General features: G+C 51.2%; 1 protein-coding gene across 2 annotated transcripts in view; it reads right to left on the reverse strand.

The window, feature by feature from the left end:
* Window positions 1-21,458, reverse strand: part of CDHR2 (cadherin related family member 2) — a 36,939-nt gene extending 15,481 nt beyond the window's left edge. For both annotated transcript variants that reach the window (XM_044228996.1, XM_044228988.1), the window contains exons 1-12: window positions 21,403-21,458; window positions 10,746-10,812; window positions 10,404-10,475; window positions 6,209-6,348; window positions 6,039-6,092; window positions 4,759-4,848; window positions 2,484-2,573; window positions 1,733-1,858; window positions 1,509-1,655; window positions 1,145-1,220; window positions 941-1,056; window positions 588-821 (exon numbers count right to left, since the gene is read on the reverse strand). In XM_044228996.1, coding sequence (XP_044084931.1) covers window positions 588-821; window positions 941-1,056; window positions 1,145-1,220; window positions 1,509-1,655; window positions 1,733-1,858; window positions 2,484-2,573; window positions 4,759-4,848; window positions 6,039-6,092; window positions 6,209-6,348; window positions 10,404-10,475; window positions 10,746-10,800 — 1,200 coding nt within the window. In that variant the 5' untranslated portion in view covers window positions 10,801-10,812; window positions 21,403-21,458. The remainder of the gene's footprint in view (window positions 1-587; window positions 822-940; window positions 1,057-1,144; window positions 1,221-1,508; window positions 1,656-1,732; window positions 1,859-2,483; window positions 2,574-4,758; window positions 4,849-6,038; window positions 6,093-6,208; window positions 6,349-10,403; window positions 10,476-10,745; window positions 10,813-21,402) is intronic.
* Between the last annotated feature and the right edge of the window lie 3,140 nt (window positions 21,459-24,598).

Consider the following 24,598-nt stretch of genomic DNA (forward strand, 5'->3'; position numbering starts at 1 on the left):
TTCAGTTCAGGTCATGTTCCCAGGGTCCTGGGATGGAGCCCCACATCGGGCTCTCTGCTCAGCAGGGAGCCTGCTTCCTCCTCTCTCTCTCTCTCTCTGCCTGCCTCTCTGCCTACTTGTGATCTCTGTCTGTCAAATAAATAAATAAAATCTTTAAAAAAATAAAAATAAAAAGAATACACCTCCAACTTCACACCCACTTAGGCTACTTTATGCTCAACACTGCCACATCCCTCAACATCCCTCAATTTCACCAAGCACCCATCACCACCCTCTCCTCAACGCCATTCAACATTACCTAGCAAAGTATCAACCCCCACTCAGTGTTGTCTTTCTGCTTACCAGCACCTAGCACTGCCCTGAGCACAAAACTACACATCGGTGTAACATCACCCAACATTTCCAAATGTCACCGAACAACTCCGATTTTCCACCGCCGCTCATGACCATGACCACCATCCCCCACCCTCCGCTCCCCTCCCACTTCACATCTGGGTACCTTGTTCTATGGGTCACTCCCCACCATCTCTCCTAACCATCTCCCACCATCACCCTCACCCAGCCACCCCTTGCCGGGGCGCCCCTACCTTGTCTGGGTCGTAGACCACCATGGTGAGGCTGTCGATGGGGATGCGGGTGGAGGCATGCTCATCCACATAGCCGGTGAAGTTGACTTGGGCCTCTTGGGGGGAGAAGGTGCAGGCAGGGAGGCTGCAGTTGTAGAACTCAGGTTTGTGGTCATTGACATCTGTCACTGTCAGCGTGACCCATGTGCTCACCTTGGCATTTTGTCCATAGATGTTGGGGTGCATCTCGGTGGCCTGGGACCCGAGCAGAAGCCAGAAAGCAGAGGTCAGAGAACCAAGGCTCAGAGAGAACAGAGATCAAAGGTCAGAAGTTGAAGTTCGGGTACAAAAGAAGCAGTGGACCCCTCACTCACCGTGACCTGCACCTTCACCTCCTCATCCTCCTCCAGCAGCTGCTCACGGTCCAGGGAACCGGTGACCCTGATCACACCATCCGGCCCGATGTCAAACCAGCCGGGCATTGTGGAGTCTGGAGAGAGGCAGTGGGAGCTGCTGCTTCCAGTAGCTCTGGCAGAGCCCCCATCCCTTCCTCCACCTGGGGACACCCCCATTCTCACTGGAAATGCTGTAGGTCACCGGGTCATTAATGCCTTTGTCACTATCCACAGCCTCTACCTTCAGCACCGATTCTCCCTGTGCAGAGAACCAGCTGAATCAGCATCCCAGGCCCTTTTTCTGCCACTTTTTTTTTTTTTTAAGATTTTATTTATTTATTTGACAGATGGAGATCACAAGTAGGCAGAGAGAGAGAGGAGGAAGCAGGCTCCCTGCTGAGCAGAGGGCCTAATGTGGGGCTCGATTCCAGGACCCTGAGATCATGACCTGAGCCGAAGGCAGAGGCTTAACCCACTGAGCCACCCAGGCGCCCCCTTTCCCTGCCTCTTGTGTCCACCCAGACCCCCCCCAGGTCCTCTGGCACACCTGGGGTGCATCCTCAGCCACAGAGGCTGAGTAAATCTCCCTGACAAACTGGGGGTCCAGGTCTGGCTCATCGATCACAGAGATGAACAGGAAGACATGTGAAGAGTTGCGGATGATGAAGGTGTTGTTGTATATGCCACCTGAGTCCTGTGGGGAAACAGGTCTCCGTAAGGCCAGGTCTCAGGTTATGGGGCCCCTCCATCTGCTCCTCCACCCTCACTTACAGAGGCCTTCAGCTCCAGCTGATAGAAGGCACTCTTGTTGTTGTAGCTGAGGCTGCCGTTGAGGATGATGGAGCCATTGGGTAAGATCTTGAAGAGGTGCTGGTTCTCCTCAGTGCTAGGGATGACCTAGGGCAGAGCACAGTCAAGCCAGAACCTCTCTCAGACAGACTGGGACTTGAACCCTAGCTCTGCTATTGATCAGCCCTGCCACCCTCACCAGGTCACATAACCTCTCTGAGCCTCAGTTTCCACCTCTGGGAAATGAGCTCAGATATGTCAGCAGCGGGTTGAGAGGGAAGTCAAATGGGGTAATGAATGTTCTAGGCTCATCATAGGCACTTGGGAGACAGGAGCTATAGCTAGCAAACTTGTCTTCAGGAGAACTGGGGTCACAGCCCCCGCTGTCTGTGTGACCTTGGACAAGACACTGTACTTCTCAATTTCCTCTTCTGTGTATCAGACACCTGGTGATGTCACACGAACCCAACAGGGATTCAGACAGTGCCCCAGGCAAGAGGGTGGGGAAGAAGGGAAGAAGGGTCCTGTCCACAGAAGGGACCCTCAGGTAGCTTGGCCAAGTGAAGTTCAGAGGGGGCCAGCAAAATGTTTGGAAGCCGGGGCTGGGCCACGACTAAGACCCTGTCCTCACTCTAACACTCAAGGTTCCTGTAGGCTGTGTGTGACATGCTGCCCCCTGGTGGCCATGAGAGGCAGTGGGGCCCATATTCCCACAGGACTGGCCCATGCTCACCTTCTCTATGGAGTACACCACCGCTCCTGCAGACCCCGTGTCTGGGTCCTTGGCCAGCACAGAGAATACCAGGGAGCCGACTGGCAGGGTCTGTAATGAGGAATTCCAATCCATCCCCTCCATGACCGAGCACTCATGTCCACCCCCCGAGCTTGTGTCCAAAGTTGTACCATAGACATAACACTTTCTAGAGCCTGAAACCCAGTGTTCCCCTTTCTTTCCCACCTGGGCTGGGCCTCTGAAGACAGTTTGGGGGAGAGAGATCAGGGAACAGAGTACAGTCATTCCAGAACCAAGGATGTGCCTGCCACTCCCCTGCTCTTCCTGTGGGCTTTCTACAGCCTACAGCAGTACATTCCAGACAGCACTCTGCAGAGCTGGAAGGTTCTCTGGGGAGGCCTTTGCCCCCTGTGACCTGTTCACACTTTCAGTATTTCCACACAGTGGCCAACGTGATCTTGAAAATCATGAATCAGACCACATTACTCTTGTGCTAACCCCCCGCAATGGTTCCCCAGAATGCAATCCACCCTGCTTCTATAGCCCTTTGAGGTCAGGCCACTGGCTAATTCTCTGAGCTCACCTTCTCCTCACCTTCTACCCTCCATTCACACCAGCTTCCTGGCTATGCCTAGAACACTCCAAATTCATTCCCAGCTCGGAGCCATTGAAGCTGTTGTTACCCTGCCTGGAACATTCTTCCCCTGGAGCATCCCACAGCTGGCGCCTTCTTGCCATGTAGGTCTCTGTTCAGATGTCACCTACTCAGAAAAACCTTTCCTGGTCGCTCAACCTGAGCCAGCCCCCTTCCATGTCACTTTCTTTCATTTTACCCTGTTTTATGCTCCTCGTGGAGCTTAATGCCACCTGAAATAATCCTGCTTATTTATTTATTTAGTTATTTATTTTAAAGATTTTATTTATTTATTTATTTGACAGAGAGAGATCACAAGTAGACAGAGAGGAAGGCAGAGAGAGAGAGGGAAGCAGGCTCCCTGCTGAGCAGAGAGCCCGATGCGGGACTTGATCCTAGGACCCTGAGATCATGACCTGAGCTGAAGGCATCGGCTTAACACACTGAGTCACCCAGGCGCCCTAATCCTGCTTATTTAATGTTTCATTGATTATTATCGATATTCTTCATTAGAATGTGAGCTACTGAGGGTGGTAAGACTAGGTTTGCCTTATTTACCAGGTAGTCTCATCACCAAGGACAGTGCCTGGTATCCAGTGGGTGCTCCATCAAAGTCTGTCAAATGGCTGCCTGGACCTCACTGGTCTTATGCCTGACCTAATGTGGAGCCCCACACCTCATACATCTTCAAGCCACATGGTTATAAAGATCCAGGAGTGGTGTTGTGATTGCTGCTCAGGGACCACTGGGGAACCTCCTCCCCATGCAGGTGGTTCTAGTGGGCCTGCCCTCCCCTGCTAGAGGGGGGGCCTCATGATGTAGACCTAGCCAAACAGAGTATTCTGCACCCCTAGGTTGATAGGCACATGACCCCAAATGGGCCAATGATAGTCAATCCTGGAGTTTTGGCCAGGACAATGGAGAAAGAGACAGTCTGTGTCCAACTTGGAAAGAGTGGAACTGCTCTCTTATCACCACAAGAGAGAATGGCCCTCTTACCCAAGGATGGAGGCAACAAGATAAGCAGAGCTGAGAAGTAGAGAGAAATCTCTTCTTTTTCCCCCCTTTTTTTCTTGTTTTTAAAGATTTAATTTATTTATTTGACAGACAGAGATCACAAGTAGGCAGAGAGGCAGGCAAAGAGAGAGGGGAAGCAGGATCCCTGCTTAGCAGAGAACCTGATGTGGGACTCGATCCCAGGACCCTGGGATCATGACCTGAGCTGAAGGCAGAGGCTTAACCCACTGAGCCACCCAGGCCCGAGAAATCTCTTCTCGCTGGCATGGCTTGAGTACCTGGATTCATCGTGCTTGAAGTTAGTATACCTCTAAATTTTTCAGATACATGAAAAGATAAATTCTCTTTGTTTTTCAAAAAAAATTTGCTTTCATAACTGGAATCATTCTCATCCAGTCTTGTTGTTTGTAACATGTTGCTGTAAGTATTCCCTGGGGTTACATTCCCCTGAATTTGGTTCCTGCAGCTACCCCTTTTAAGGGGTGCTTTTCCCCGATCCTGGACCCCCCCGCTGGCTGTATCTGGTCCTTTGCACCCTGAGAAGAGCTTCTGGGAAGCCTGCATCACACACACACACACACACACACACACACACACCACACACACCTCTAGGGCAGATGTTACCTCACTGATGCTGGTGGAGAAGCCAGTATTCTGGAAAACAGGAGCATTGTCGTTTCTATCCTCCACAATCACCTGCATTGGCCTCTGCACCTGCAGGTGAGAAACTTCAAGTGAGCCTGGAAAATGCAAGAGCTTGAGAAGACAAAAGGAGTGTCTGGCTGAGACTGCAAGTTGGCTTCGTTTCTCAAGCACTTTGGCAATATTTGGGGTACTCTCGTTTTTGATACAATTTCAAACACCAGAATATAGTACACAAAACTCCCAACACTCTTCACCCAGACTTAGCCATTGTTTGATTTCTCTCTCCACATGTTTACAGAACCATTTCAGAGGAAGTTGCAGACATAATAAGGTCATTTTGAAAAAATCTGCAATGTGTCTGTTCTTCTACAGGAATGTTCATTTCAGATGTGTTTGCCCTAGTTTTAAGCTGCGGGCAACCTAAGTGTCTGTCCAAGGAGACCAGCTAAAGCATCATGGTATGTCCCCAGATGGAAAATAGTACAAGAAATGGGCAGCTCATGAGGAGACACAGCAGAGCTCCAAAGCTGATTGTTGAATTGGACAGGGCAATTCAAGATATGTTCAGTAGGATCCCATCTGGGTTTCAAGAAATGCACCAAAACTACAATCTTTCTTCCAGGGATGCATATATATGTAAATGCATAGCGAGGGGTGTGGCAGAACTGGACGCTTTGGCTGGGAGTGGGCTGGGAAGGGTCTACCCAGGGGACTCAAGCTTGAGCTGCAGCTTTTGAGATGTTTACAAAGAGAATATATTCATGAATATCCAAGTCATTAAAATGATTTTTCTTAATGGACAGGGCTTGGGGAGTGTATTTTAAAGACAAAATCCTCAACTTTCACAGACATAAGGCACAGTGGTGTCAGTGTGTCATTTAGAAATCTGAGTGCAGACACCTACACGTTTAGCCCAGAGAGTTGAAAGTACTGCCTTGGAAGAGCTAAGAGAGGGAGGTATTTAGCACTTGTTTTTTATTAATATTTGTATTAACATAAATTAATACAATTAAACTTATGATGTAGGTGAGATCTTTATGTAACTAAAGTAAATTAATAACAATGTTAAAATCTTGGTAATATTGTGTGGCCCAAAATGGATGGGTATAATTTAGATAAAAATAAACATTGAATTCAGTTTTTGTTAACTAGGGCTCTCTCTGCTTGCTTGAGGTAGGGGACGCAGGCAGGAGGGGCCCCTAGTGCCCTGCTCTCCGATTCCAGGGCCACCTCCCCTCCCCTCCCCACTTCCAACTCACTGGCTTGTTGTGATGGTCGGTCACAGAGATGATGATGTGGAGCAAGTAGGCGGTCTGCAGCGGGTAGGGAGAAGAGGTCCCAGGTGAGCCTCTGCTCGGGGTGAGGGCACAGGGAGGGCCCCCACCTCTCCACACCCCTCCTGGGGTCTTCCAAGGCCGCTGCTGTTTACCTCATAGTCCAGAGGGCTAGCCAGCTTCACTTCCCCGGTGGTCGGGGTGACAGAGAAGACGGAGGCATCTGGGCCACTAATCCCATAGGTCAGTTTATCATTGTCCTGGTCCTGAGCGACCAACCAGAAGGCCTCGGCACCTGGAGGTGGGACAGGGAATGCCCACATTCCATGGTCACCTCTTTCAGCGCTGGCCTGGCTGAGCTGGGCTAGGGGGCTTGTCTTGTCTGTGTGCAGAAATCTGGGACCTCCCAGCCGCCAGGGCTCTGGCCGTGGTGGCCATAAACGTCAGGTTTGATTTTGTTGCTTGACACCTACACAATGGCTTTGATAACAACACGCTGATTTCCTCCAGGGGATGACCCCTTCTGCCCTGGACATGGCAGGGTGGGCTGCGATCCAGGCATCAGCCTTTCTCCTGGCCCTGGAATTCCCTGCCTGGCATTCCTTGAGATGAGACCAAACACGCCTGAAGGGGAAGGGTCTGGCTGCAGCTGCTGGGGACATCCTTGGACAGGGGACTCCTGAAGTTCCTCTGGGGGTGCCTGGGCCACCTCAAAGCCCTCCCTTCACCCAGAGAGCTTGCTCAGAGCCTGCCAGAAACACCACCTGGTCCGGTGAGCATCCACTGCTAACCAGGGGCCCCCACTCTTTCACTGTGCCCCGGAGGGCATGTCCCTGGGCAGGGCAGGGGCTTGGAGATATCGGGGGACTCGAAGATCCCAAGGCCATCGACTCTCCAATCTCAAAGAAACTTTTTACAGATTCATCCAGCCCCGCTCCAAGACCTTACCTCCATTATCCCACCAGCCTCTGCTCTGCCACCGAGAAGCGTTACGCTCTTCTCAGCCACCTCCTTCCATTGTCAGACAACTGTCCCTTAGCAAGGGCTTTCTCCATTTCCCCAAAGTGTGTTTCCCTGTAAGTTCCCGGCTGTGGGAACCCAAAGGCCTCATCTGTTCTGTCCATGAGGTATGGAACCCAGGGCCTATGAGACTTTTAGGAGACCTACAAGAATGTTTCATTTCTATCATAAACTATAATTTTAATATAGAGTGAGGGACCCACAAAGTTCAAACGTGCCACAACAAATTCCATGGGGCCCTGCGGCTCCATGCTCAGCCTGAGGGCCTCAGTGGACCAGCCCACCCCTCCTGCCCATAACAGCTCTTCAGGGACAGGTTCCGCCCTGTGCCCCCGAGGCTGCTCTTCTCTGGCCCAACAGTCCCTCCCACAACTCCTCAGAAAGCTTGGTTACAGTCTTCCCCACCAAGACCCCCTCCTCTAGGAAGACCACCAGACCAACATTCTACAAAGATGATGTCGGTGTCTATTTTATGTTTCCTCGATTATGAGACACACTATCAATGTAATGAATGCTTCTGGGGGGAGAAAAGTCACTCTGTGTTAAATGACTACCTCAATGGTAAGATAATCCTGATTCAGTTAAAGTGCAAAAAGATGTGGCCTTTATACCGAAGGAAATCCAGGAGGTGTGTGGACGGGCATTAAACCCTTACGTGTATATATTTGACGGGGGGCATAGAAACATGCATCAGGGAGGAAGTGCTCTTTTTTCTTTTTTTAAGATTTTATTTATGTATTTGACAGAAAGGGAGAGCGCAAGAGAGGGAACACAAGCAGGGAGAGTGGGAGAGGGAGAAGCAGGCTTCCCACTGAGCAGGGAGCCTGATTCGGGGCTCAATCCCAGGACCCCGGGATCATGACCTGAGCCAAAGGCAGACGCTTAACTGACTGAGCCATCCAAGTGTCCCAGAAATGCTCTTTAAAAGTTGACCTAAAGGGGAGTTGGATGAGTCAGTCGATTGAGCCTCCAATTCTTGATTTCAGCTCAGGTTGTTGTCTTGGGGTTGCGGGATCTAGGTTGTGGGATCAAGCCCTGGGGCTGGGCTCTGTGCTGAGTGTGGAATCTGCCTGAGAGTCTCTCTCTCCCTCTGCCCCTCCCCGCTGCTCACACACTCTCTAAATAAATAAATAAATAAAATCCTTTTTTTTAAAGTGGCCTAAAAAAATTAAATGTAGGGGTGCCTGGGTGGCTCAGTTACTAAACATCTGCCTTCAGCTCAGGTCAAGATCTCAGGGTCCTGGGATTGAGCCCCACATCAGGCTCCCTGCTCGGTGGGGAGTCTGCTTCTCCCTCTCCTTCCTCTCCTGATTGTGTTTCCTGTCTAACTGTCTCTCTCTGTCAAATAAATAAACAAAATCTTTTTAAAAAATTAAATGTAACATATCAATAAAATCTACAAAAATAAAAGACCTATATTAGGTCTCTGCATCTTAAGAATTATATATGTTTGGGGCATCCAGGTTGCTCAGTCACTTAAGCGGCTGTCTTCGGCTCAGGTCCTGATCCCAGGGTCCTGGGATTGAGTCTGCATCAGGCTCCTGACCCACTGGAGAGCCTGCTTCTCCCTCTCCCTCTGCCTGCTGCTCTGCCTATTTGTGCTCTCTCTCTATCAAATAAATAAATAAAATCTTTTTAAAAAAATAAGAATTATGTATGTTTGTCACTAAACTAAACTTGGTATTTAAAACATCATAATTATATATTTTTTAATTTATTATTATTATTATTTAATTTGACAGAGATCACAAATAGGCAGAGAGGCAGGCAGAGAGAGGGGGAAAGCAGGCTTCCTGCTGAGCAGAGAGCCCGACGCAGGGTTCGATCCGATCCCAGGACCCTGGGATCATGACCTGAGCCAAAGGCAGAGGCCCCAATCTACTGAGCCGTCCAGGCGCCCCTATATATATTTTTTAAAAGTCTGCCTGATGAAACAGATCTGTGGTACAGTGTTAGTGTCAGGAAAAGTAATCTTGTGTAGGGAAGAAAGGACAGGAAGTGACTGAAGGGACGAGAGAGGGGGACCTGGAGCTGTTGGCAACATTCTAGTTCCGGATCCAGTGGTAATTCCATGTGATTCAATGCACTTTCCTGCACATATATTATACTTCAAAATAGAAAGTCTAAATGACATACTTGAAAAAAAAAGATCTCACAGAAAGTGCTTTCCTATGGTAAGAGAGCCATAGAATTTATCTCGGGAAGAAGGAAATCACCCTTTGGTTTAAGAAAACCCAGAGCAGAGCCATGTGGTTATCAAAGATCCTCATTTGATCTGGCTCGGGGAGGGAGGTGCACTGCTCTGAACAATAAAGTTATTCGTTTTTTTGTTTGGGGGGTGGGAGTGTTGCGGAGGGCAGAGTGTGCAGGAGCCCCAGGGCTGGGGAGTCGAGGAGACATCTTTCATTTCCGTTTCCCCAGCCCATATCCTGCCTGCTGGGAATTAGGTCTTCAGTCCCTGCAGCTTCTTCCAAAACGATGCTTCCCAGATGTCATTCCCTCTTGTACGCTGCCGTGATCTTTATCATATCCAGTGTCTCATTCTTTATGATCCTTTTTTTAATCGACTTAGTATTTCATGTAAATACATTTATTTTAAATAAGCTTTAGGGATGCCCGGGTGGTTCGGTCAGTTAAGTGTCTGACTCTTGGTTTCAGCTCAGATCATGATCTCAGGGTTGCGGGGCCAAGCCCCACTTTGGGCTCCACACTCAGTACAGAGTCTGCTTGAGATTCTCTCTCCCTCTCCCTCTGCCCCTGTCCCCATGCGTGTTCTCTCTGTCTCTCAAATAAATTTTTAAAAATCTTTTCAAAAAAGAAAATAAAAGCAAGCTTTGGATTGTGGCTGTAAATAGAAATCCATTTCACTTGCCATAGATAGAAAGCAGCTCTGTGAACAAAGGCAATGGAAGTAAAACACAGTATTCACTTCCGGTGAGAAGTCTATGAAAGGCTTTGAGCCTGAGACCTGCTTCCTGTTTAGGGGGGAGAAAAGCAGGGAGTGCAGGGAGGTTAGCAAGTGTGAGAGGTGGGAGAGAAAGAACGGTCCCAGATGGATCCTCTCTCTTTGGGGCATCGGAAACACCAGCCAGAGATGGGAAACAGGAATAATGTTCTCGTGGGGTGTCTTGGTTACTTGACGCCATGTGAGAGCCCTGACACAAAAGCTGAAGAGAAGAAAACAAATTCTAGAACAAACTCCCTCCAGGCCACCCTCACCCCGTGACGAGCCACGGGGCTGCAGGATGGGAAGCAAGCCCATAAGGGAGACCCTGGGACCCTCTGTGGGTAAGGGCTTGGCACAGTCTGTGCACAGGGATGGTCACTCACCCACTGGTAGGTCCTCAGGCAAATTAACTCTTGACATGTTTCCTAAGAACACTGGGGCCGTGTTGGCTGTCACTGTAGGAACAGAGAGCACTTAGAACACTTGGATGCCCCTGAGAAGCCTGACCCCCTACGGCCCTCTGTGGGAGCCCATACCCGTCCCAGCTTCAGCCCAGCTCACACGCCTGGGCTGGGACTCCTCCCTAGGCCTCCCTAGGGCCGCCAAGCGGGGTCTGGGTCATAGGAGCTGGGAGTTTGCTGATGAGGCAGTGTCACTCTCTTCTAGAGGGTCCTGCCAAGGATCCGCAGACTAGTGTTACTCTAGTGGGGGAGGGAGGTACCCACCAGACACCACGAGGGTAAGAAGCAGGAGGCAGGACAGCCACGGCCATGCCATCATGTCTGGAAGGACCTGAGGGAAGAGGGAACAAGGAAGGGGCAACTGTCTCCAGGCCTCCCTCCCTTTGGTGGACCCTCTCTCTGTCTGGGTCTGAGCTGAGCCCACCCCCCACTCCAACTCAGCAGTTCCCCACCCTCCAGGGCTCCTGTCACTCACTGCCCTTTTCCAGATGTTCCAGGGTAGTTAGGGGGAACCCACAGGGGTAGGCAGGGTAGCTGAGCCTGGTCCAGAATTCCAGCCTGAGAATGACCCTGAGCTTGACTCCAGAATTCAGCGTCCTGTGTAACAGGGACAGCTGTAAGCACATTATATGTGTAATCTCGCTATCCTTGCAACTATGAGGTGGCTGAGAGAGGAAGGGGATTTCCTGAGGCCGCACAGGGCATCAATGACAAGACTCTGCTCTGAACACAGGAGTTTGGGACTCCAGAATTCATTCCCTCAACCACTAAAACTACCCTGCCTATTTCAAGTGTCTAAGCTAATAGCATACTTCAAAATCAGGTACCTAAAGAGGGACTGTGACTTATTGAGGACAATCCAGATGTTCTATGGGTGGGCAAGTTCCCTTCTCCTACTTGCTGATTCATTTAATAGCCGCCTTGGCAGCCTTTCCCAAAGTGTGCTCCCTGGAACCTTGGCCCTGTAAGATGCCGCACAGTGGGAGGGTTCCCTAGTCAAGTCAGTTTGGGAAGGACTCCAAAGCCATGGGAGAACCAAGAGAAAATGACCCCAATCTATGGCTTATTCCAAAAGATGCGGGTCCTCCAAGGGGAAGAGAAAGAAACAGCAGAGCAAGAAGGGCTGCCACAGCTGAACCTTGACAAAGAAACTGCATCAAAACCCAGAAGTCTTCTCCCTCATGCCATGCTCCCCTCCTCCCAAGTTCCCGCCTCAGGAATGCACCCATTTGCCCAGGTCACCCTTGACTCCCCTTTTCTGGAGTGCCCCATCCATCTCTCATGACCCCTGCCTTTGTCTCCATCCCACAGTGGCCACACTCACAGCCATCTTCCCCTTTGGCTTGCTCAGCCCTCCTCCAGGCCTCCCTCCCTTCAGTCTCTAATCCAGTCCGCTCAGCTCAAGTAATCCTTCCTCAACCCCTCTGATGACCTCCCTCCCCATTCCAAGCCTTTTTTTTTTTAAAGATTTTATTTATTTATTTGTGTAGAATGAGAGCAAGTGAGAGAGAGAGAGACAGAGCACAAGAAGGGGGAGCAGCAGAGGCAGAGGGAGAAGCAGACTCCCCACTGAGCAGGGATCCCAATGTGGGACTCGATCCCAGGACCCTGAGATCATGACCTGAGTCAAAGGCAGATGCTTAACCCACTGAGCCACCCAGGCACCCCCCATTTCAAGCCCTTTAATGGCTTCCCACCACCTGAGTCCAAACGCCATAGAAGGGCTTCCATAGACCCCGCATGTCTGACTGCCACCTCCCTCCCCCGGGTCTTTTCTAACCATTTCTAACCATGCCCCGTTTCACCCCTCATGTCTCGCCAGGCCACAGGTACACCCCGTTTTCCTTCACTGCTGGGAAAACCACAGGCATATCAGGAGCGTTGGTAATCTTAAATATCTGCTGACATTTCCTGAGCACCTACCATGTTCTGGGTACCCTGATTCATTCATTCATTCATTCATTCATTCATTCATTCTTTTAATAATTATTTAGGGATGTCCATGGTCCCCTATGTGCTAGACCTTTTTCCCAGCACCGGGAGAATAATTATGAGCAAAAGAGCCAAGGAGATGCCTTCATCGAGCTGACAGCTTAGTGAATAAGACAGACCGTAAACAGGTAAACAAGTCTAACTGCTTGCTGCCTTCCGTGCTATGAAGAAAGAGAACGAGGCTACTGTGAGAGCCTGAAGAAGGCTGCTACTTTAGGCAGATAAAGAGGGCCACAAACCTTCTGACTCCGCTCCCAGCAAGAGATGAGATGTTTTTACTTTCTCTGTTTATGAGGTTTTAATATCTCGGGGGCCTCACCGTCCTTCCCCAGGGGAGCTAGTTCCTAGAGATGGAAAATGTCTTGCCTACAAACACTCCTCTCCTATACAAACCAACCAATCCAGAGGCCACACTCCAACTCCCTCCTTTGTTTAACTCACACACCAAGTCAGAATTGTTCCCTGCCCTGAGTCTCCCCAGGACTAAGCAATGGGCAACTAAGGACGACCCAATTATTACAACTTTCAGTCCTCAGCTTGCTCTACTGGTTGACCTGCAACTTCCTTCCCACCTTCCTCCCCATGGAAAATGCATTAAGGCTCTAGATCATGCTTTCTCCTTTCTCCTTCTGCCTCCTGACCGAACGCTCCCCCCATGTGGCCGTGCATGGTATGGCAAGCCCCCTTCTCTAGAAAATCGTGACAAAAATCTCTCAATGGCCTTAGGCTTTCTTTGTTGTTACACAGCCATCTCCATAAATTAAAAATCCCACTGGTTGGGTGCCTGGGTGGCTCAGTCATTAAGCATCTGCCTTCGGCTCAGGTCATGATCCCAGATCCCTGGGATGGAGCCCTGCTTTTCCCTCTCCCACTCCCCCTGCTTATGTTCCCTCTCTCGCTGTCTTTCTCTGTCAAATAAATAAATAAAAATTTTTAAAAATCCCACTGGTTTTATAATTAAGACCTCTGGGCAGCCGCCATGACTGATGGATACAATATGGCCCCAGAGACGCTGTGCCCTTTCCAGGCCTTGGTCCCCAGAAAGAAAACCCCAGCAGTCTCTTGAAGAAAATTACATGGACAAGAACCAAAGCCCCTGGCCAACAGCCCAGTTGAGTTCCCAGCAAATAGCCAACATCCACCCGTGTGAGTAAGCCGTGGGCATAAACCATCCCAAGATGGATGCTCTCCCTCCTAATGAGCCACCCATGCTGAGCCCCGCCCAAAGGGCAGATTTCTAGTCATAATAAACGACTGCTGCTGCTTACCAGTAAGTCTTGGGGTGGTGTGTTATGCGGCAGTGGCTAATGGGAGCATACAGGGTGGAGTCTCTGAGGAAGGGACATGTCTGAAGGGTAAGAAGAGGGCATCCTGTGAGGAGTGGAGGAGGGAGCTTCCAGTTCAGCATGGAGGATTCAACATTTATCTCCACTTCCTCCCTCTCAAAACCTCATGAAAATGGTGGTAAAGATTTTAGAAGTTCAACAGAGTTGATAAGAGATGAACAACTTTTCAAGCTAGTGACAGTTAAAATTTTTTTTCTTTTCATGTACTCGACAGAGAGAGAGAGCACAAGCAGGCAGAGCGGCGGGCAGAGGGAGAGGGAGAAGTAGGCTTCCTGCCAAGCAAGGAGCCCGAGGCAGGGTTCCATCCCAGGACCCTGGGACCATGACCTAAGCCAAAGGCAGACCTTCAACCAACCAAGCCACCCAGGTGCCCCAAAGCTAGTGACAGTTAAAAGTAGAGTGTGGGGGGGGGCGCCTGGGTGGCTCAGTGGGTTAAGCCGCTGCCTTCGGCTCAGGTCATGATCTCAGGGTCCTGGGATCAAGTCCCGCATCGGGCTCTCTGCTCAGCAGGGAGCCTGCTTCCTCCTCTCTCTCTGCCTTCCTCTCTTCCTACTTGTGATCTCTCTCTGTCAAATAAATAAAAAAAATCTTAAAAAAAAAAAAAAAACTAGAGTGGGGGGGCGCCTGGGTGGCTCAGTCAGTTAAGTATCTGACTCTTGTTTTCAGCTAAGGTCATGATCTCCGGGTTCTGGGATTGAACCCCGTGCTGGGCTCTGCACTCAGTGCGGAATCTGCTTGTCTCCCTCTCCCTCCACTCCTCCCCCACCTCAAAACAATTAAATAAACTAACAAACAAATATAAATAAATAAAACAAGGGTAGGGATGGCACCCACAGGAAGCCAGCTCAAAACCCTAGCAAGGCTGAAGTATTGAAGGTTCTAGAACCCTCTGAAAACAAAGGTGTGGGGTGGCCTAAAAGCGGGAAAATTGGTTAAAAGTATCCATGTGGGGTGCCTGGGTGGCTCAGTGGGTTGAGCCTCTGCCTTCAACTCAGGTCATGATTCCAGGGTCCTGGGATGGAGCCCCATATCGGCTCTCTGCTCGGCGGGGAGCCTGCTTCCCTCTGTCTCTCTGCCTGCCTCTCTGCCTACTTGTGATCTCTGTCTGTCAAATAAATAAATAAAATCTTAAGAAAAAAAAGTATCCATGTGAAGTCATTAGACTCCCAGATACCACTCCCCACTCCATGCAGTCAGGGACTGACACCCTACCCCCCAACACCAGATAATGTACTCGGAGGCTCCTTCCTGGAGAGGCTGAATCAGAGAGCTCTGGACTCCAGGGCAGTAGGACTGGTGGAGGTGGGGCCCCACAGCAAAACAGGGGACTATGTGAAAGACTGCACAACAAATGGGGACACTCTCAGCCCCTCTCCCTGTCTCAGTCCTTAAAGCACTGACAGATGATAGGACATTTCCCCGTTGGGTCACTCTGGGAGCCTCAGTCAGTGAAGCATCTGCCTTCCCTCAGGTCATGATTCCAGGATCCTGGGATCCGTGTGGGGCTCCTTGCTCAGTGGGGATCCTGCTTTTCCCTCTGCTCCCAGCTCGTGCTCTCTCTCTCTCTCTCTCTCTCTCTATCTTTCTGTCAAATAAATAACATCTTTAAAAAAAACAAAAATGGTAGGGGCACCTGGGTGGCTCAGTGGGTAAAGCCTCTGCCTTCGGCTCAGGTCATGATCCCAGGGTCCTGGGATGGAGCCCTGCAGCAGGCTCTCTGCTCAGCGGGGAATTCTACCTCCTCCTCTCTCTCCCTCTCTCTGCCTGCCTCTCTGCCTACTTGTGATCTGCCTGTCAAATAAATAAATAATTTTTAAAATCTTAAAAAAAAAAAACCAAAAATGGACACCTCCCCAAACCACCAGAAATTTAAAAAAAAAAAAAAAAAAAAAAAGATAAAATGGACCATTCAAGAGAAAAAAACCCACAGATTCTGAAACATGGGGGCCTCTATTGGATCACTTTATGAAGTGGCTTCCAAAAGACAAGCCCCCCCCCAACCCAGGGACATCACTGGACCCAGAGCCTTGTTCTTTATCATGAACAGGGAGCATCAGACACTGAAGGGAAGATGGTGCCATCACATGCTAGAGCTGCTACCGAAAGCTGCCATAGCTTCAGGAAGTTTAGAAGCTGGTTGGCATTATGTTCATGGCTTGAAGTGAGCCCGGGTGGAAGCATTTACACCATGGAAATAGGCAAAAAGAACACATCACGGAAACCTGAACACTAGGGACAGATGCCGAAAAATCGAAACCAAATCAAACAAAAATGTGGGAAAAGCCAACTCAGAGGTGGATTGTTATTATAAATCTTGTAGTACTATTTAAATTTTTTAAAATTCAGTGCCCAGTGGGTAAAGCATGCGACTCTTAACGTGGGGGTTGTGAGTTCGAGTCCCATGATGGGTGTACAGAGTACTTAAAAATAAAATCTTAAAAAAAAAAAATTCAGTCCCAGGACACCTGGGTGACTCAGATGGTTGACCTTTTGCTTTCGACTCAGGTCATGATCTCCGTGTCCTGGGATCAAGCCCCCAATGTGCAGGAAGTCTGCTTCTCCCTCTCCCTATGCCTCTCACCCTGCTTATGGGCTCTCTCTCTCTCTCTCTTTCTCTCTGTGTGTCTGTGTGTGTGTGTATCTCTCGGTCTCAAATGAATAAGTAAAATCTTTTTTAAAAATTCATTCCCATGTTACACTGCTAAAGCGAGCACTGTTACAAGGTTGCTCCGGGTAACTCTGCCAATATGAGAGATGGCCCCTGGCCAACTAAGAACCAGGTGTGTTCCAGAAATTGGAAAGAGGGGCCCTGTGGCTGGAGCAAAGGGAGAGAGGGGCAGGGAGAGAGGCGGGGATGGGGAGGCAGGCAGAGGCGGATCGTGCCTGGCCCCATAAGACTCGGTGAGGACGGTCTGCTTTAGTCTAAGAAAAACAGAGGGTCATTTCAAGGTTGAAGCAGGGGAATGACAGAGACTAATTTGCTTTTCTAAAAGATCTTTCTAGCTGCTACATGCTGATAGATTGAAATGGTGGCAGCAGGGCTGGAGAAAAGAGGCAGGAATAGAAATGTGGAGAGATTTGGAGGCAGAACATTTGAAATTCACATAATTTAATCTCCCCAGGAACCCATTTTGCAGACAGAGAACTCAGAGGAGCTCACAGCTAGAAGGGAGAGGGACTCTCCCATACACAGAGGGAAGGGTGCAGCCCTCACCTTCCCCCAGGGCTCCAGCAGGAGAGGAAAACCCCACATAAGCTGTGAACCCCAAACCTTCAGAAGATTTGTCCTCTCTGACCTGGTAATCCAGCTAACCAAAAATAAGGAATCTCTTGCTGCGGCAAACTGTTCATCACAAGCAGTTATTTATTATCATGGAAAACAGAACTAAACTAAGCGTGGAAACACTAAGGAATGGTCAACAAAGCTGTCACCAAGGCGTCAGCGGATACGTGGCAGCTGTTAAGTGTCACGAAGGAGCAGCAATACCTGTCATAGAAGGAATGTCTACTTTGCGTCAGACACTGAGCTGGACACAACTTAACCAGAGAACACTGGAGATAGGCTCTACTATGCCCACTTTACAGATGGGGAAACTAAAGGTCAGAGAGACAAATTGCTTTCAGACCTGAGAGGCAGCAAAGGCTCTCCAGAGGGGCAAGTCGATGCCCTCCTCTGAGCCTATTTCCTCAATTTTTTTTTCCTAAAAGATTTTATTTGTTGATTTGAGAGAGAGAGTGAGCAGGAATTGGGGGGTTTGGGGGTGGAGGGGCAGAGGGAGAGGGAGAAGCAGACTCCCCATTGAGAAGGGAGCCCAATATGGGATTCGATCCCAGGACCCTAGGATCATGAGCGGAAGGCAGGTACTTCACGGACTGAGCCATCCGGTAGCCCCTACCATTTCCTCATTTGTAAGATGGGACTGACAACTCTAAGAAGTCGTAAGGGGTGGGGGAGGGAATGAAAATAAATTGTGCCAGCTCAGCGCCCCGGGGCAGAGAAGGTGCTCAGCAAATGCAAATACCTTCCTTCTGCCTGTTGTGGGCTCGTCTTTACCTTCTGACTCCTACTGCCAGTCCTCTGTGAGACACCAGCCATTTGACGTGAGCCATGCTCTGGAGGGTGCCGGCTTGAAGGAACTGAGGTCAAGTGTAGTGTGTGAGGCGGTCACGGAGCTGAGCGTGGACAGGGGGTTGGGATGGGGACAGTAGTTTTGTTGGGGGTAGAGGTGACAGTGGGGCTGGAAGCAGGGATGGGGATGGACACTCTGGTAACATTTGTGATGATGAGCGTGGAAAGACAGGTGGAGCTGGTGGAGGCTGCGGTGGGAAGGTGGTGGGATGATGGTGTGAGCGCACGGCAAGCCCACAGATGTTAGACACCGGTGATGGTGCCTCCATCGTGTGAGCAAACTCCGGGGCACCTTAACCCTGGCTGGATGCAGCCAGCCCTGACGTCCCCTCTCTGTGTGATCTTGGACCTCACCTCTCACCTCTTTTGTTCCCCTCCTTCCCCTCCTTCAGAGGTGAGTCAGTCCCACAGGACAATTAGTCATTGAACATGATGCCACAGGCATGCAAAGTGTTCTCTTCACTATGACAAAGTGCAATTGGGAAAACAGGAAACTCCTGCCCTCAGGATCCAGTCCTCGAGTGAAAAAAATAGTCAGGCACATCCTGAGCCATTCAGCACTCTGCACACCATGGTCCAGGAGCAGAAGGGACATGATCCGGTCACTAATGGGATCAGAACCCAGAGCGGGAAGTCTGTGCTCTCTCTTTCCCAGCTTCCAGTTTGCTCTTCCTCATCAGCCAGACTTCCCCTAGACACGGAAGAACACCCTAGGGGAAGGTAGAGGGACAACAGCCTTAACAAGCAGCTTCGCCCTCCAGGGTCCCTGATGCCTCCACCTCCAGGCCCCCTCCCTAGAGCCAGGTACACTCATCGCTCATGGAAGCTTCTTCCAACTTCTCCCTCCCATTCTCACGGGCCTCTAGAAGCCTGATAATCCTTACTCAGGGCAAGAGTGATGACCCTCTACATTAGAGTAAGGCAGACCTGAAGTCTTTCCTCTGCATCTAGTCCAGACCATCCTCCTAGAAGGCAGAGGTGGCTGTCAATCCCCTTTATGCCTGAGCTGGGGGTGGATAAGGCTCCTGCCCCATGCCCCCAAGCCAGCTGGGGGCAAAGCTGGGATGCCACCCCTCCGCCTCCCGTCCCTCCCAGCCCAGTGCTCTTTCTTGCTGTGGTCCTGCCTCTCCTCCCCACTTCACTGCCTCTGAGCTCGGTTTCCCACAGTCACGGCCCCTTGTTCAAGACTTTTACACACACACAGACACACGCACTCATTTGATCATAATGAGGCCAAAGTTCTTTGGTCCAGAGTGTCACCTTTGGATTTGGTCATTTGAAAAAAATTCACAGGGCCTGTGTGAGCTAGAGAAGGAACAAGAATGAACTTGCCCCACCAGTGAGCCTTCCCACTCACTGGGCAAAGCACAGACCTCTGCCAGGGCTCGGGCTGGCTGGGCGACACACTTCCTGCCCCTCAGCCTGGCGGGCTAAGTCCTCATAGGTCCTGACTCCTCTTCCCACACAAGCTCCTCCCCCACCTTCTCCTATGGTCCCAGGCGCTGAATGCTCCGTTCTCAGTCCCCACCCTCTATTTTCCTCCCTCCAGGCATTTGCATATGCCGTCCCCTCTGCCCAGAATGCCTTCCCTGGCCTTCTGCATCTGTGCAAATTTTCTCCATCCTCTGAGGCCAGGTCAGGTGCATTGACGGCCCCTCCTCTGGCCCCGAGGTTCCCGGCCTCCCAGCAGGAGCAGGGGACAGAGCAATTGCAGATGAATAAGACAGGAATGAAGCTGGCCTATGGGCTGGGACTGGGGGAGATCTGGACGGTGCCCTGGCCAGCCCCAACCCCCCAGGCTTCCACAGTGCCAACCCACCCTGGGCCCAGGGCCTCTGCTATGCCGGAGGTGGGGGGCCTGGGTGGGAAGGAGGCAAACTCACCCCAGCCCCAATACCATGCAGCCACTCCCAGAGGCTCTTCGTTCCTCCTCTCCACCCCTCAGTTTGCCTTCTAAAAACTGGGACTATCTACATCCTAGAAATTCCAACTTCTTTCCCCCCACACTTACTCTCCTTACTCTCAAAAAGGGCTGCTTGGAGAAGCATCAAGAAAGGACACAGAGGTGAATCGGGTGCTCCTGAACCCCCGGGGAGGCCCCTCGGGTTTGGCACAGGCGCATTCACCCTGGGGTTTGGCAGCACCGGTTCCTTGACCCCAGTGGGCCGAGGCACCAGCCGCAGCTCCCAACAGCCCGGGGCTCCCAAACTTTCTCCCAGACTGGGAGTGAGGACCCCAGGTGTGCCCAGGGCCTCTAGGAGGACCAGAGAGGGAGGCGGCCTTCATCATCCACAGGCCACCAAAGAGTGAACTTGGCCACCAAGGCCGCTGCCGCCTCCAGCTCACCACATACTTTCACTTCCGTTCTGTTTCCTTCTCACAGCTGTGCCCCTGCTGAAGGCATTATCGTCCCAGGGCCCAGGTGAGAAACTGAGGCTCAGAGAAGCTTAGAGAAGGATGTCCAAGAACAAGGGACAGAGCGTTAGACCCGGACTAGCTCCAATTCCAGGAGTCCCTGGGCGAGCCTTGGTCGGGGCTCCACTGGACTCCATGGAGCCCTCTGTAAACCCACAAGGCAGACGCCAGCCCACCCAGGGAGCACTGGTGCAAAGATGTGGACCCCAAGGGCACTGGGCTCCCTGCCATGGAACCCCTCCAGTGCCCATCACCCTGGCTGCCTCAGTGACAGACAGGTAATGGGGTCAAACGGCCCTGGTTCAGGTTCCAGAATCTTTCTTACTCACTGTGTACCTCCCCTGCCCCCTGCCACCAAACTCCAGGCAAGCCCTTACTCCCTCTGGGCCTACTGAGAAATGGGGTGACATTAAGAACTACATAGTCCACACACAGGTTTCCATCCATGATCCCACTGTTCCCTGAGCCCGGGCGTCTGGTGCCCTAGCCTGGCTGTGCCTGCCTCAGGGAAGAGGCCCACCCTGCCCCTGGATCTCAGCTGAGTCTCCACCTGGCACACCAGGCCTGGAATGAGCCAGAGCTGAGGGCCAGCCTATACTCAGTGCCAACCGGACACATCCTAGCGCTGGCTGAAGTGGCCGTCCATCCACGGTAGACCACTGGCCCACCTCTGCCTCCCAGTTCTCCAGTTTCCTTCCTGTGCTGGGACCAGCCTGCTTCTACAGATGTGGCAACAGAGGTCCAGAAGAATTCCAGAGCCCCCCAAAGCCAGGATGGATCTGGGATCTGGACCCAAGCAGTTGGGCTCAGAGCCCCATTCTTTCTCCTTGAGCTCTGAGGCCCCCCAGCTCGGCCCCTCTGTCTTTAATCAACAGCCCCACCTGAAGATACAGACAGCCTGGGACTCAGCTCCAGATTCGCCCAACTCAGCACCAGCGCACCCACCCACCTGGGTGGGACCCCCTGGGTTCCCCTGGACCCCTACTCCTGACCAGAAGACTCCCCAGCCCCTGCAGCAGCCAGGCTCTGCAGTCCCTACCTGGGCCCCAGAAGGGGCCGTGGATGCGGCAAATGGGCTCCGGCGGGCACCGTCTGGGGCCTGCCACAGCACAGCCGGCAGACTTTGGCACCATCTCCTCCTCCCTTGAACAATCATTAACGCTGCCAGAAACCACACCCCCCCCCCAGGAGGGGAAGTATGGGCCAACTCCTCAGCAGGTGCTGACCATGGCTGGTGAGGGGGCAGGAGGGCGGGATGGAGGCGGCCCGCCCCAGTACTCTCAGGACAGGATGCTCAGGCGCCAGGAGAGAGCGCCTGGCAGAGCCTGAGCCCAGAGGACCTGGGACCCAGGCCCAGCCCTGGAGCAGGCAGGAGGTGGGGAAGGGGACAAAGGAAAGTCCTGACAGGCCGAAAGTGACACCTAGCCCCTCCATCCCCACCAGGCTATAAAGGGCCTCAGTGACAGGGAGCCTGTGGAGAAGGGGAGAGAGTGGTTAAGTCAGGAGAAGGAACTAATAAGCAATCAAATATGGAGATTCCAGAGGGCATCTGTGAGGTTTTCAGAGAAGCGTGATAGCAGCCCTGAACTTGGATAAAGCACTCTCCTGCCTATTGCTAACATTCCCCCTCCCTGAGGCCCTCAGAAGGTATCTCCCTTCCGCCAGGGGTTCATCCACACCCAGGCTGGCTTTATTTTTTTTAATTTTTAAAAAAGATTTCATTTATATATTTGACAGAGAGAGAGAGTAAGACAGCAAGAGAGGGAACACAAGCAGATGGAGGGAGAATCAGACTTCCCACTGAGCAGGGAGGCCAATGCGGGGCTCAGTCCCAGGACCCAGGGATTGTGGCCTGAGCTGAAGGCAGAAGCCCAATGACTGAACCACCCAGGCGCCCCCAGGCTGGCTTTAAATACCATCCAGGTGCTCAGCAGAGTCTGAGCCCCCACACCCACCCCCCAGCCACACAGCCCCAACATCCCTGCATTGACACAGGAGAAAGGGGACCCCCGGTACAAGATCACCAGCCTCTTCTATGGTGGCCTCTCCTTATGGGTGGGAACCACTCCAGACTCAATAGAAACGGACCCAATGTTACTATGGGTCAGGGGCTTTCAGGGGGATGTTTGCTCACCATCCCCACCCCCATACCCCCCAAATTTAAAGTAGATTATCAAAGTACACATGCTTTGTGTATACTCATGTTCGCAGCCTCCTTATTCTCATCAGCTAAAACGTGGAAACAACCCAGTGACCAATGACAGATGAACGGATAAACAACATGTGGTGTATACACACTACGGAGTTTACTCAGCCTTAAAAAGGAAGGACATTATCACACACGCTCGAACGCGGATGAGCTTTGAGAACATTATGCTGAGTGGAATAAACCAGTCACAGAAGGACAAATGCTGTATGATTGCACTTACATGTGGCATCTAGTCAGATTCACAGGGACAGAAGGTAGAATGGTGGTCACAAGGGGCTGGGGGAGAGGGAAGAAGTTATTTAATGGGGACAGAGTTGCAGTTTTGCGAGATGAGATGAGTTCTGTGACGAGGGCACGGCATTATAAATGTGCTGAATACCTCTGAACTCTACACTTGAAAATAGGGAATTTTGTGTTATGTGTATTTTAGCCCAACTGAAAAAGTGGAAAGAAAATATATGCTTCCACAAGCTTTAAAAAGGTGAAGAAACCAGGATGAAGGGGAAAAGGTATACGAAAAACAAACAGAATGTAGGCCTGAAAGAAATCCATAAAATATTTAAATATTTGCCTTGGAGTTCTGGTTGCTTGTCAGAGGTGGGTCCTGAGTTGCACTCCGAGCTTCTTGGCAGGCAAAGGGAAGAGAAGAATATGATCTACTGATCCATTAAGTCCGGCATCCATCCACTAAATCACACACACACACACACACACACACACACACACACACACACACGGAGGGGTGCAGGGACGGGGGCAGGGGATGGCAGAGAACCTGCAAATGTCAGGATCTGGGAGCCAAGGCAATCGGAGTTCTGGTAACTGAGAGGTGCTTCCTTCTGTGCGACTCCTAGGAACGGATGCTGCCAAAGGTGGATGGCATTTGACACGACTATCACAAGATGGCAATGGAGGGGGCACATGGCTGGCCCAGTGCGTAGAGCACGTGTCTCTTAATCTTGGGGTTGTGAGTTCAAGCCTCCCGTTGGGTGTGTGGATTACTTAAAAATAATAAAATCTTAACAAGGGGCACCTGGGTGGCTCGGACACTTGGGCGTCCAACTTGATTTCGGATCAGATTGTGATCTCGGGGTCATGAGATGGAAGCCTGCATGGGGCTCTGAGCTCAGTGCCTAGTCTGCTGAAAATTCTCTCCCTCCACCCCTCCCCACACCTTCGGGCTCACTCTCTCTATCTCTTTCAAATAAGTAAGTAAAATCTTTAAAAAACAAAACAAAACAAGGTGGTCGTCTAGAGATCTGGCTCAGCGCCAGAGAGCCAGGTTCAGTTGTGGTGGAGCAAGTTCCATCACCTCCGTAAGCCTCAGCTCCCCTGCCTGTAAATCATGGATAACGTAGGAGACCCATCTTAGAAGGGGGTGGGGAGGGTGAAATGAAGTCCTACATTTAAAGTCCCAAGCACGATCGTGGGATTGAGCCTCATGTCAGTCTCTGTGCTCAGTGCAGAATCTGCTGGAGATTCTCTCCCTCTCCCTCTGCCCCTCCCCACACTCATGCTCTAAATAGATAGATAGATAGATAGATAGATAGATAAAATCTTTAAAAAAATAAAGTCCTGAGCACAGTATCCAACACAGGGTAAAATGTCAATGTTTCTGTTGTGATGTGGTGGGCTTTCTGGTAACCTAACTATTAAGAAGGCCAGGGCAGCTCCCTGCAGGGCTCCAGGCTCCAGACCTGCCCCAGACCAAGGGAATCAAGGCTCCAGGTAGGGAAGGCCCCAAACCCAAGCCCCTGGTCTCTCTTCCTGCTGTGACACCAGGGGCCAACAGCTCTGAGTCATTGCTCCTGCCCCAAGAGGGCATGTCCTAGGCTGCCAGACCTTTGGACAGCATCTAGATGGGCCAGGTGAGGCCTATTCGTGCCCTGCCCATCTCAAGCAGCACCTGTCTGCCTGCCACAGTGTGGACTGAGAAGCTCACTGAGCTCCGGTCTGTGAAAATCCTGTCTGTGAAAATCTGAGTAGGAGTCCCAGGTCCAGGGTCAGTTTTAGGGAAAGGCAGGCT

Source organism: Neovison vison, chromosome 1 (genome assembly GCF_020171115.1).
Source record: "Neovison vison isolate M4711 chromosome 1, ASM_NN_V1, whole genome shotgun sequence".
Lineage (NCBI taxonomy): Eukaryota > Metazoa > Chordata > Mammalia > Carnivora > Mustelidae > Neogale > Neogale vison.